Source organism: Myxine glutinosa, chromosome 9 (genome assembly GCF_964187855.1).
Source record: "Myxine glutinosa chromosome 9, kmMyxGlut1.1, whole genome shotgun sequence".
Classification (NCBI taxonomy): Eukaryota; Metazoa; Chordata; class Myxini; order Myxiniformes; family Myxinidae; genus Myxine; species Myxine glutinosa.
Window position 1 is genome coordinate 15,207,672 of NC_136269.1, and position 12,164 is coordinate 15,219,835.

Sequence of the window (12,164 nt, forward strand, 5' to 3'; positions counted from 1 at the left end):
GTATGACAGTATTTTCTTGGTTAGAGACTTGATTACTATTGGTCAAACTGCGTCGCACGCTTTTGGGTTATTGCTCCTTGATCAGGAGAAAGCTTTTGACAGTGTGGATCACGCATTTTTGTTTGCAGTTCTTACTAAAGCAGGATTTGGAGAAAAATTCATTTCTTGCATAAAACTTTTATACAACAATGTATCATGCCTGCTAAAAGTAAATAACAGTCTGTGTCGTCCTTTCCCCTTTCAGCGTGGCATCCGTCAGGGCTGTCCACTGTCAGGCATGTTGTACACACTGTCCATCGAACCCTTGCTGGCTCTCCTTCGTACCACCTTATCTGGTTTGTCCTTGTCAAACAATTCCAAAATTGTTACGTCAGCATATGTGGACGACCTGTGTGTTGTGGTTAAAAACCAGGAAGAAGTTTTTGAGCTATCCTTGTGTTTTGCCAAATTTGAACCTGCTTCATCAGCAAGAGTAAATTGGAACAAGAGCGTAGCTCTTTCTCTGTACCAAGATACCCTATCTGTATCACAGGCTTCACATACGGTTCGCCCAACTCTTCCAGGAGGAAAGTTATGGAAAACGGATGGGTTTAAATACTAAGGCATCCATTTGGGAACTACAAGCTATATGAAGAAAAACTGGGATGGTCTCCCAGATAACATTAAGCAGAAACTATCAAAGTGGAAAGGGATGCTCCATATCTTGTCACTTAAGGCATGGGTAACGATAATAAACAACCTGGTGCTTCCAATCGTATGGCATAAGATCAAAGCACTCCAGCCTCCTCAAGCTCTGATCACCAACATTCAGAGGGGTCTAGTTGACTTTTTCTGGGGAGGCCACCACTGGCTTAAGCCAGATGTGTTGTGCAGACCACGTAATTCAGGTGGTCAAAACCTGGTGCACATCCCTAGTCAAATAATGGCTTTTCAGCAAATGACAATAAAACGTCTGCTATACAGCGAGGTTGTGCCCTAGCGTCCTCTCACGAATACCTTGCTCAGGCAAGTAGGTGGAATGGACTATAACCAGGAACTTTTCCTTATGGACTTGAAGCAGGTCGATAGAGCTCGGCTCCCTGCATTTCATCGGTCTCTCCTGAACACCTGGCAAGCTCTCGGAATGCAGCGGTTGGAGATCTCTTACGATCCCAGGAAGTTTGTGCATGAGCCATTGTTCCAAAACTCATTATTCGCTGAGATATCTACCAGCTGAGCTTTTATGGAACATTTTACGAACAATGGGATTAATAAAGTGCGAGATCTTATGGAGCTATCCTTGAAGCGATGGTTGTCTGCCAGCGCTGTTTCTGGAAAAATTGGCTTGCGTTCAATTAGAATAGTGGGCAGGGTCATAAAGATTGTATCCCAGACTTTTTTAGATTTAAATATTGGGTGGAATGGGGTAAATGAGGAAGTAGATTTTCGTTTAACCTTCCCTGAACTCTCAGTCACTGCCCAGGAACAACATGGTGTGTTTTCCTCTAACAGCGAAGAATCCGGTGTGTCCACATCATGGGGAAAAGGGCAATGTACAGAATTTGTCTAGAGGTGTGCTTACTGGGCTGTGCGGCACCCTTAAGAAACAAGTGGAAAGAGCTTTTACTTGCAGGAGCTTTTCTCACTCCAAATTGGGATGAAATGTGTAGGTGTCCTACTGTCGGACGTACAGGAGACCTAAATTGGAGAGTGGTCCATCACGCCCTGGCCACACAGGTGTTAATTCAGAAGTTTAACCCTGCTGTGTCTAATTTATGTCCTTTTTGTGGTAATGTTGAACATTTGTATCATGCGATTATTGAGTGCAAGAGATTGTCATCTCTGTTTCTGTATCTGAGCCGAATCTTTTGTAAATTTAAAATTGTTTTTTCTGTTACAATCTTTGTTTATGGACTTGCATGTAATACTAGGAAAAACTGTGATATTGCCTTTGATGTTTTTGCTTGGAATTGCTAAGCTTGCAATTTATAAAACCAGAAAAGCCAGATTAGGTAGTGGAAAAAATGAAAATGCGCTTTTTTGTTTTATCAGGATGGTGTCGGCACGTATAAAGTTCGAACATGCTTATCATGTAAACATGGGGAACCTTCTTGTGTTTGAAAAGTTATGGGGCATGGGGGGTGTTTTGTGCAAATGCATTGGAAATGAGGTTGTGATTTGTATGTAAAGTGGAGTTGGAATACTTTTGGTTTTATACTTTTATAATAAAAGGACACAAAAGTAAAAAAAAGTCTCTCCGTCTCTGTCTGTCTCTGTCTCTCTCTCATGCACAGATTCATCCCATCTCATCTTCAGTTACCTTACCCATCCTCCCACTCTTGGTACTCTGAATCCTGTGGTGAGGCAGTTGCTTCAAAACAACTTGCATTATCCTCTTGGAACGCAAATCAAACTTTAGGTAACCTCAGATCATTCCACAAAGCCAACAACAAGGGTGTATCCACTCTCAGGAGAGCCAGAAAGCAACATTCAAGAAATGAATTTTCAAACTTGTCTCCCTCCTCTAAAACCTGATGGTGCTTGTCAAGTCTATCTCTGAAGTATGCTCCACTTCCATCCCTTCCCTCAATTTAAATGGCACCACAGCCGACTCCGCTTGTGAGAAGGCCAAATGCCTCAATCCAGTGTTATCTTATAAATCCTGTTTCCCTAACCCATCTCTCTGTATCCACCCTTCCCAGTCATACCCAACTGCTCCTGGATTCTGTGTCTTTTGTACCTAAGAATGTGGAGAGGTTTCTGTAACTCTAGACTCTGACCCTGCAATTGGACTGGACAGCAGCAGATTATGTGTCCTAAAAACCTGCTCTGCTCCTCTTCCACTTCCTCGTTCTGCACTTTTCACCATCGGCCATCTTCCATCTGCCTGAAAAACAGCCAACATCACAGCATTACATTAAAATAGCCCTGATTGGGCTGACGGTCATCTTAATGTTGTAGTTCAGACCACTGACCACCCCTGATATGAAATCGAAGTATCAAAGATTAGGCGATCTTGCAGACCATCGAGTAGAAGGGCTGTATCGGGTTTCAGAGCAATCCTTTGGTAAATAAGGGACGAGTAGGGATCTGAAGTTTTAGAGAGTACCCCCCCTGGGAGCCCCCGTGATCTGAAATGGAAAAATCGAAGCCTCAGCGATTGTGCGGGATACTGTCTTGTATTCATGTGTCAAGTTTCAGAACAATCACCTGGGTGATAAGGGAGGAGTAGCAAAAATAGCAAAAAGTTAAAGTTTAAACAACTAGCAACGGTACCCGCCCTATGGGCGGGGCTTTAATTGGGAGGCCCAAATGAAAAGGTAAAATATCAGCGTAAATGCGTAAGAATAAGAATATATGATAGCGTAAGAATAATGTTTAATGATCATTAAATGAATGAATGAATGTTATGATTATGAATAATGCCGTGGCGTCACGTTGGCTGCCAAGATATAGAAATGTGTGCCAAGAACTTCAAAGAGAGAAAAGGAACTTTTATCAGCAATGTCGTCTATCCTGAAGTTCTAAGCTGAAGAAGAGGTACAAAATCATTCCATTTTTTTTCCTAAAGAAACGCGTTCAGTTGATATCACGATTTAAAACACGATGGAATAATATTTACCGATATGAACAGTGATGTGGTTTTTTTATTGAAATTCAAAAAATACTGTTTAGATTTTGATGATTTGCATGCGATATTTAACGGATGTTTATATTGTTGTGGTTTTGGAATAAAGGTTAATTCCCCCGCGTAGGTAGACGCACCACAACATGAAGCCTCGCGATAGTTCAGTTATTTCTTAGTAAATGTAAGCGTAGTCCTTTCCTGTGTTTAGTTTTGCGTTGAGTAGGCCAGTGAGCTTTGGTGTTTTTTTGGCGATAACATGCCACGTGGCAGCCCTGAACAAGTCGGGCGAGGCCGAAGGGTGGCGCTGCAGGAGGGAGTGGTCGGTAAGAACAAGCCGCCAATCATGGCCCCGCCCCAGAGTCTCACTCGAATGTTCCAAACCCTGCCTCTGGTCGTCGTGGTTAGCCACTCTAACCACGACGACCAGAGGCAGGGTTTGGAACATTCGAGTGAGACTCTGGGGCGGGGCCATAAAACCCTGCTCCGAACCCCCCCCCCCCCATCTCAGTTCAGAGTTGAGTTGAGAAGAGATGAGTCTGAGGTCGGTCAGAGTCGTGTGCACGTCAGTCAGAGCCAGAGAGTATCGTGAGTTCAAGTGCTGAGTTACAGTTCCCTGTGAGAGTGAGTTGAGTTGAGCTTGAACACGTACGAGAACCACGCCACAGAACGAGTGCGTTGAATTGCGGTGATCGAGATTGTACACAAACTTTCCCCGTGCCTTGCGCTGTATTAATCGCGCGCTCGAGAGGACGACCCGTGCCGGGCCACAGATGCGCGATCTCCTCCTGCCTGCCTTCGCCTGCATACGTGCCGTGAACATCCGAGAGCCACGCCGGGTGAGCTGCCCTGGGGGTGACCGGCGGCAAAGCGCGTTTGGCGCGCGAACATTCTTCCTCCATCTTCCCGTGTGTGTGAGTGGGCCCTGTGTCTGGAGATAAGTAAGATTGATTAAGCTTCTGCTCTGTGTCCCCTTTTCTTCTGCGAATCATTGTACATTGTGTAAATAATAATAAATTGTGTTATTTCTTTGATTTGACCATTCCTGTCCCTTCCATCAATTGGCTTCGCATGGTATGAATAGAACCGCTCGAATCGGGTTCCATAAAAAGTAACAGCACGAGTCACGTGATACACATACCACTCGGGCGTACTCGATTAAGCATGGCTTGTGCGAGGTTCGGTCCCCGCTTTCGTGGCAGCGTGGGTTAAAGGTACGTGCGAAGTTGTCCTGATACCCTTTTTCATGCTTGCTCCGGAAGTGGCGATTCGGCCTCGCGGACCCGAAGACCCAGGGGGGAAAAAGGGGTTTAATCGCCCCTTTGTAATGGGAACGGGCTTCGGGAGATCCGCAACAAATTGGTGTCAGGAGTGGGAGTGTCAGATCCGCAACAATATAAATCGCACCTCCAAATTGAAGCCCCGCCCTACTGTTGCTCATCATATATAATGGCGATACAACAATTTTTACCGCTTTGCTTTGAAGAACGGGAATGAAGGGGGAGGAGCGTGTTAATATGTCTAGTTGAAGGCTTTGGGTGGTGAGGGGGCTTGAAGCCAGATTTTAATCTTACAGCCGCCATGTTGGTGCTCACTGTCACTGCAATGCAAAGCGAAAGACGCCTCAGAGCTGTCATATTCACAATCACTATGTCGTATGTACTCCCGATACGTGTTTCCTTCATTGTAAAAACTACCAAATCAACAGTTAAAAGGATTTTGAGCCGATAGGTGTTACGACCTTGGCAAGATCGATAGAGACAGCGATCTGTTAGCTTATACACCGCCCAAATAGCGATGTGGAATTCTCTCATGTAGAGATTAAACGTCGTTTGAACTTTGGCCGAGGTCATTATTTACTTTTAATGACGTTTATATACGAATCGAAAAGAAGATAATTGGTTTTGGGTCATCCTTTCCGCATATCTCGTGGGATTGTGAGTTGGAGAGACGGCCGTTGATGGCGGGGAGGGGGTTGGAATTCTCTCAAGCAGGGATTCAACCCGTGTCCTTATAAAAGGTCATTGTCTGAGGTCACAGAGTCCGATCGGTGCAGCCGTGCAGCGATCGGTGCAGCCGTTTGTGCGGCACCCGGGAAAACAACATCGTCACAATGAATGTTATGCGAACGCGAATGTTATGCGGGAGTCCAAACCTGAGAATGCTGGAGACCAAAGCTGAAATTGGAAAAACGAAATAGCCTATTTTACTCCTGTAGATCCCAGGATTACCCACCCAAAATATCGTTGCGATCGGTTCAGCAGTTTTTGCGGTACCTTCAAACGGACAGACAGACAGACGGACGGACACTTGGTGAATTATAGTGAACAATTAGTACAATAAAAGTTTATAATCGGAAAAAGCTGGATTTACTAAATGGCAAAGTTGACATCTCGGCGAGTATCCTCTCGCATTGGTCACAGCAGATTTTGAAGTTAATAAGAAGCATGATAATCGCCACGTTCCCTCCGCCGGTGGTTGGTCTGTCGACCAATCCGGGCGTCACATGACGGTTGCAGACAGCGTGGAAGAGATGCTATAGCCTTGTCCCACGTATGTGACAGATTAAATTGCAAACCGCCCTTTTTGTTGAGATGGTGATTCAACTCTTTCCCAAATTGATTCCTTTACACATATAGCAAACCAGTTTTTTCTGTCTCAGATGACCACTTGACTGGTATCGAAGGTGTGACCATGTAGGTTCAAGTATATATATTGTTGTGGTTTTGGGAAACCACTAAAAAGTAATAGCAACCACCATACAGGTCCCTTCGAATAGTTATTTCATAGCAGACCATAATCTTAGCCCCTTCCCCTTATTTCGGGTTGGTATGTCATGCATTGGGGAATGGAAAGACAGGTCCTCCACTCACAAGGGATAATTTACCAGGCAATGCACACAGGCTCAAAGGCACACCATCCAAGCACCAGGTAAAAGTTCCTTTGAGAGAGTTTGTGGGAGCAGAGGGAGCGACACTTCATCAATCAGGACCTGAGGAACTTCAGGGGAGCTTGAGGAGGCGGAGTGACGGGCTCCACCAATCGGGAGGCCAAACACCCTCGAACAGCAGCCCCACCCCTTGCCAGGTGATCCTCTCCCCCTCTCCTCTGTGTGCTCCTCTCCCCCTCTCCTCTTTGTGTGCTCCTCTCCCCCTCTCCTCTTTGTGTGATCCTCTCCCCGTCTCCTCTTTGTGTGATCCTCTCCCCGTCTCCTTTTTGTGCGATCCTCTCCCCGTCTCCTCTTTGTGTGATCCTCTCCACGTATCCTCTTTGTGTGATCCTCTCCCCTTCTCCTCTGTGTGTGATCCTCTCCGCTTCTCCTTTGTATGTGATCCTCTCCCCCTCTCCTCTGTGTGTGATCCTCTCCCCGTCTCCTCTTTGTGTGATCCTCTCCCCTTCTCCTCTGTGTGTGATCCTCTCCCCTTCGCCTCTGTGTGTGATCCTCTCCCCCTCTCCTCTGTGTGTGATCTGTGATGTGATGTGACAAGCAGCATCACAGGGAAGCACTTAAGGAGACACACCGTATAAATGAAGAATATTGGAGCAAAGAGCTCATTTCGTGTCCTCGTTTATTGTCCCAAATCTGCTTGTTTGTTCTTGCAGTTTCATGTGTTTGTGTCTTGCACATCGCTGTGGAGAATCCCGATTATGTCCGTGAATTTGTTGGATCGGACGAGCCAATTGTGGTGACAATGATAGTTAACCATATGCCTTCGTGTTCTTCACAGCCATTTCCTCGTTTCACAATAACATTCTTGGCTGAAGCTCACAGCAGGTACAGAGATGAAATGAAACTTCATCGGATTCTAAAGTGCTGAGGAAGAGATGAATCCTTGCCTGCGGCACCGATCGGTCTGATCTTGCTGCGTGGGAAGGGAAGTTAATTATTGCCTTTGCTATGGAAGGTAATTGTGTGGGAGCTTTTGTGGCATATGAGTCAGCATTTATAAGAAGAAACGAGGAAATGAAGAGAAACTTCCACAAAATGAGCCATTTGGCCCACGTGCTGTCTCCACACCAAATTAACTTAATCTATCAATTTAATTATCTTGGGTGTGCTTGGGTGTGCCCGTTTCTTATCATTCACCTGATTGAACAATATTTAAATCATGTTTTTTATAATCAACGTATCCATCCACTTTAATGATTCAGGAGGGAATGTCACCACATTGGTCTACTCTTTTCTAGATACAAAGTAGGATCTTTAACAACTTACTGGTTTAATAATTTACCAACCTTTACAATTGACTCCTCTAAAGAAGACTGAAAAATATGGTGTGTATCAACCACACCCGCTCACATTGCTGTAGTACGTCTGATGTACACCTTATCTAGGGAGTCAATCCGGCTCATGGGACAAGGGTAGGAGGAGGGTGCACACCCCATCTAGGGAGTCAGGTCAGGTTGTGGGACAGTGGTGGGAAGAGGGGGCACACCCCATCTGGGCAGTCAGACCAGGTCGTGGGACAGGGGTGGGAGGATGGGAATCCATACCTTTTAAAATGCCATATGTTTATACCTTAAATAGCATCCATATATTAAATTATCTTATAATTTTATATATATATATATATATATATATATATATATATATATATAAATACATATACAGTATATACATACATATATATTGTCACGTCGCCAGCGAATGAGATCGCCGGGAAAAGATAGCCGAGGCGGTTTTAACTCCGAGGTGACCAGCCGAATATATAACGGTTATTTTTGGCGCGCGCAGGATGGAAGGATGCGAAGTGCTTATCTGAACGAAGCACACGGGTTTATTCCCAAACCCACAGCGAATAAATGAACACAACAAATGAAAAATTCCAAACAATTAATTTAATGAAAATAAATCAAAGAATAAAATGAATGCTGAGGTAAAACGAATATTCGCTACTGTGAGACGTTTCCACTCAGTCGCAAGTACAAACACACAAGGGAAAATGAAATAAAATGTTTTTTTTCGCCGGACGGCACTCAGCTTTGGCCTCAACGAGGACTTTTAGTAGCTTGGCGGCTGTTGATACTCGATGCCACCGCGTGGGAAGCGCACAACATGGCGACGTTGATCGCCGCGTGTCAAGGGCACTGCAAGCGTAAGCAGATTAGACAGCCTCCTTCAATTCTCTACCGTCAAGTGCAATGCAGCCTCCAGCTTCCAAGAGCCCAGCAGTCGTCCAAAACCTCCTGCAGAACACTGCTGATGCGGCAAAGAGCTCCTCACTTCCCAAAACAGTCAGCACCGATCATCCACGATCAGAACAAAAATGGCGCACTTCTCCTAGCAAAGTACAACTGGGAGAGAGTCAAGAGACACAGCTCTTCTTCTTCCACTCTCCTCCAAAGCACACTACTCCACGACCCAACCAAACCAACAATGGCCAGCGTCCTGTTCAAGCACACGAGAGAATCACCCTTTCTTCCAACGGTCCTTTCTCTCGAGAACCTTCTCTGCTCGGACGTCATTCTGACCAATTGCAATCTCAAGGGTGTGGCTTGCTAGCTCTTCTCTGCTCTCATCGTACTATTCTGGGGCGTGGCCTGCCGGCTTTGCTTGGCGTGAGTGTTCGTTAAGGCGTGACTTACTTGCCCATCGGCAATCTCTGGGTACTGTCGGCGGTTGTGGTGGTTTAATTGAAGTTTCGCATGGCTGGCCTTGTAAATGAACTCGTAAAAACATCGGGAAAGCGATATAGGTAAACCACATACTGGGGAAAACTAACCTTAATCCCTAACTAGTTAACGCAGCTCACCCCTCGTGTGAAGACACATAAACAATCTTAAGTTACAGTTTTCCTACTTAAATACATTGAAATGCCTCCTACGCGTCCACGGTCCATACTATTATACCTTCGTGGAACCTCGGAAGGTATACAATACTATCTTTACTATGGGATTCCTCCATCTACCCCCACATACTTAACAATATACATAATGAAAATTGACCACAACTCAGGCGAATGATAATGTAATTTTGAAACAGATCAATGGACCGATTAAACTTGCTCTCAGACAAAATTAAAAGAAAATGCGTAGTAATAGATGTGATTCTAATATTACATCATTCCAAGTACATTTTATGATTTTTCGAGCTGATCAGTATTTTTGCCTCCTTGCACCTGCACCTGCTGTAGCTCAAACATTCTCAATATAAATGTGTGATTTGTCTTGTTTTTGATATTTACATTCACTCGGCCTCGGAAGGTCCAATGTGACAAATGCCATGAATCATCTAGTGATGCTCAGACTATTCTTCAAGGTATCTTGATTATACCTGGGTTGCAATACCTCCCGCATCCACTCGTAATGTGCAGCCTTTGCATGTGGGATCATATGGACATGCAGGTATGGTGGGTTAATTTATAGTTTAGGTGTGCTGTCCCCGATACCTTTGCTTAAATACACACACACACACACACACACACACACACACACACACACACACACACACACACACACACACACACACACACACACACACACACACACACACACACACACACACACACACACACACACACACACACACACACACACACACACACACACACACACACACACACACACACACACACATATATATATACACATCACACATCTCATTGCCATTCTAAGGACAAAAAGTCAAATTATTCCTGTCTAATTGGTGTACAGGTGTCTGTTTTGTGACACCTTTGCACCTGCTGAACCAAAGAAAAGTATTTATTGTAAATATTTAGTATTGTAAATGATAAACAATTTGTGTATTACACTGCCCCATTGCTGTTGTTGTTGTGTTGCCCAAGTCAGTTCTGGTTAAACAAATCAGGAGGTAGCCGATCAATCTCACGGGAGCGACCCAGAGATCCCTCACGCTCTTGTCTACGTGAAGCCAGCACCGTGCAGTCTTCCATAATATGTTTTATTGTTTGTGGAGCGGCCTGGCAGTGTTTGCAGGTTCCGTCAGTGATATTGTTGAGTCTATGTTTGTCGTGTAAAAGTTGTGGGTGGTGTCCACAGTGAAGTTGATAGGTGAACACGATCATACCTAGGGAGTAGTTTCTCCGTGTCATCGATTGGTGTGGGTTTTGTGCCCAAGATACTGTTTGGGCCCAGGTTGCTTATTGTGTTTATGATGATGTGGGTGTGGATGTGATTTTTGTAGTTTCCATTGTTTGGTGGGGGCGGAGGGGGGTGTTATGAAGGATGTCACTATAGTGTCTTTGTGGTGTAGTTTTAATATGTCTAGGGGCCTGCGGGTGGTTGTACATGTAATGGCATGGGTGATTAGGGTTGACATTTGCCATTGCAAGAAACTGTGTACCTCTTGTTGAAGTGAGAAACTGTGTACCTCTTGTTGAAGTGAGAAACTGTGTTCCTCTTGTGGAAGTGATCTTTCATTCTTTTTTTTGCATTTTTACTTCTGTGTGTAGGTAGGTACGTGATGGGTGTTGTTAATGCGCAACCTGTGATGATGTGAAGGGCTTTGTTTTGTATGGTCTGCAGGATGTCGAGATGTGCGTTTCATAAGTTGGAGGCCCAAGATGAGCTGGCATAGTTGATGACTGATCTAATGTACAGTTTATATATTAGTGGTGTTGTTTCTTTGTGGTGTCCGAAGTCGGTGCTTGTGAGTGCTCCAGGTGTGTTCAGCCTGGGTATGCACGTTTAAAAAAAAAAAATGTTTGTGATGTTATCTGAGAATGACATGGTTTTTTATTATTATTTTTTGTATACAAGATCGAGGCTCGTGAAAGAGCTAAAAAGTTTAATGTGAGTTAAATGTGACCCCGAGTATTTTTGTTTGGTATGTGTGTGGATTAGGGATGTTGTTCAGTGTGATGTGTGGCGCAGCGCTATGTTCCTTGGTGTAATTTGTTAGAAGAGCGACTTGATTTTGAGGGGGCTACTTTTAGTCTATGGATGGTGAGCCAGGTTTGTAGGGTGCTGAGGAACACTGCCCTGTTGTTTGATTTGCTCAATGTCGAACATTTGTCTAACATTACATTTATCATGTAAACATTGTGTGTGCACAGGTCGTTTGGCGTGTTACTTTGGGAGATCTTCTCCTTGGGGTACATGCCCTACCCCAGCCGAAGCAACCAGGACGTGATGGAGTTTGTGATGAGCGGGGGCCGTATGGAGCCACCCCGGAACTGCCCACTGCCTGTGTAAACCATAGATATTTATACAGATCACAGTCTTATTTTTAAAAATTAATTCACTAGAAATCAAATCGTTTTGTAAAAGTGGTCTTCAACATTAAACTTTGGATTTATAAAATATTTCATGAAAGAAAGACAAACAGAGACCTGAAGGATTCCATCAGCGTGATGAGCATGTGATTCAATGGCTATCCGGATCATCATCGGCGGGGACTGACCATCGATGAGGTTTCTACCCTTGAATCCAAGCTCCTCTCGAAACAGTGGGTCCACAACATTAATTGTTTCTTAATTTCCAGCCAATGAGGAATTGGGAGAATGACAGAAGAAGAAAACTATAGAGCCAGAGGAAAGAAGTAACTTTTCCAGCAGAAGAAGCCGGTGGGGAGATCGGCACTTACCTTTTGGATGTAGAC

At 44.5% G+C, this 12,164-nt stretch overlaps 2 protein-coding genes across 2 annotated transcripts in view; one reads left to right on the forward strand and one right to left on the reverse strand.

The window, feature by feature from the left end:
• Positions 1 to 12,164, reverse strand: part of LOC144893586 (uncharacterized) — an 896,812-nt gene that overhangs the window by 615,375 nt on the left and 269,273 nt on the right. The gene's annotated exons all lie outside the window — the stretch shown is intronic.
• The window catches only part of LOC137416992 (ALK tyrosine kinase receptor), a 114,713-nt gene that overhangs the window by 92,117 nt on the left and 10,432 nt on the right, over positions 1 to 12,164 (forward strand). The window contains exon 19 of the mRNA XM_078785070.1: positions 11,620 to 11,754. Coding sequence (XP_078641196.1) covers positions 11,620 to 11,754 — 135 coding nt within the window. The remainder of the gene's footprint in view (positions 1 to 11,619; positions 11,755 to 12,164) is intronic.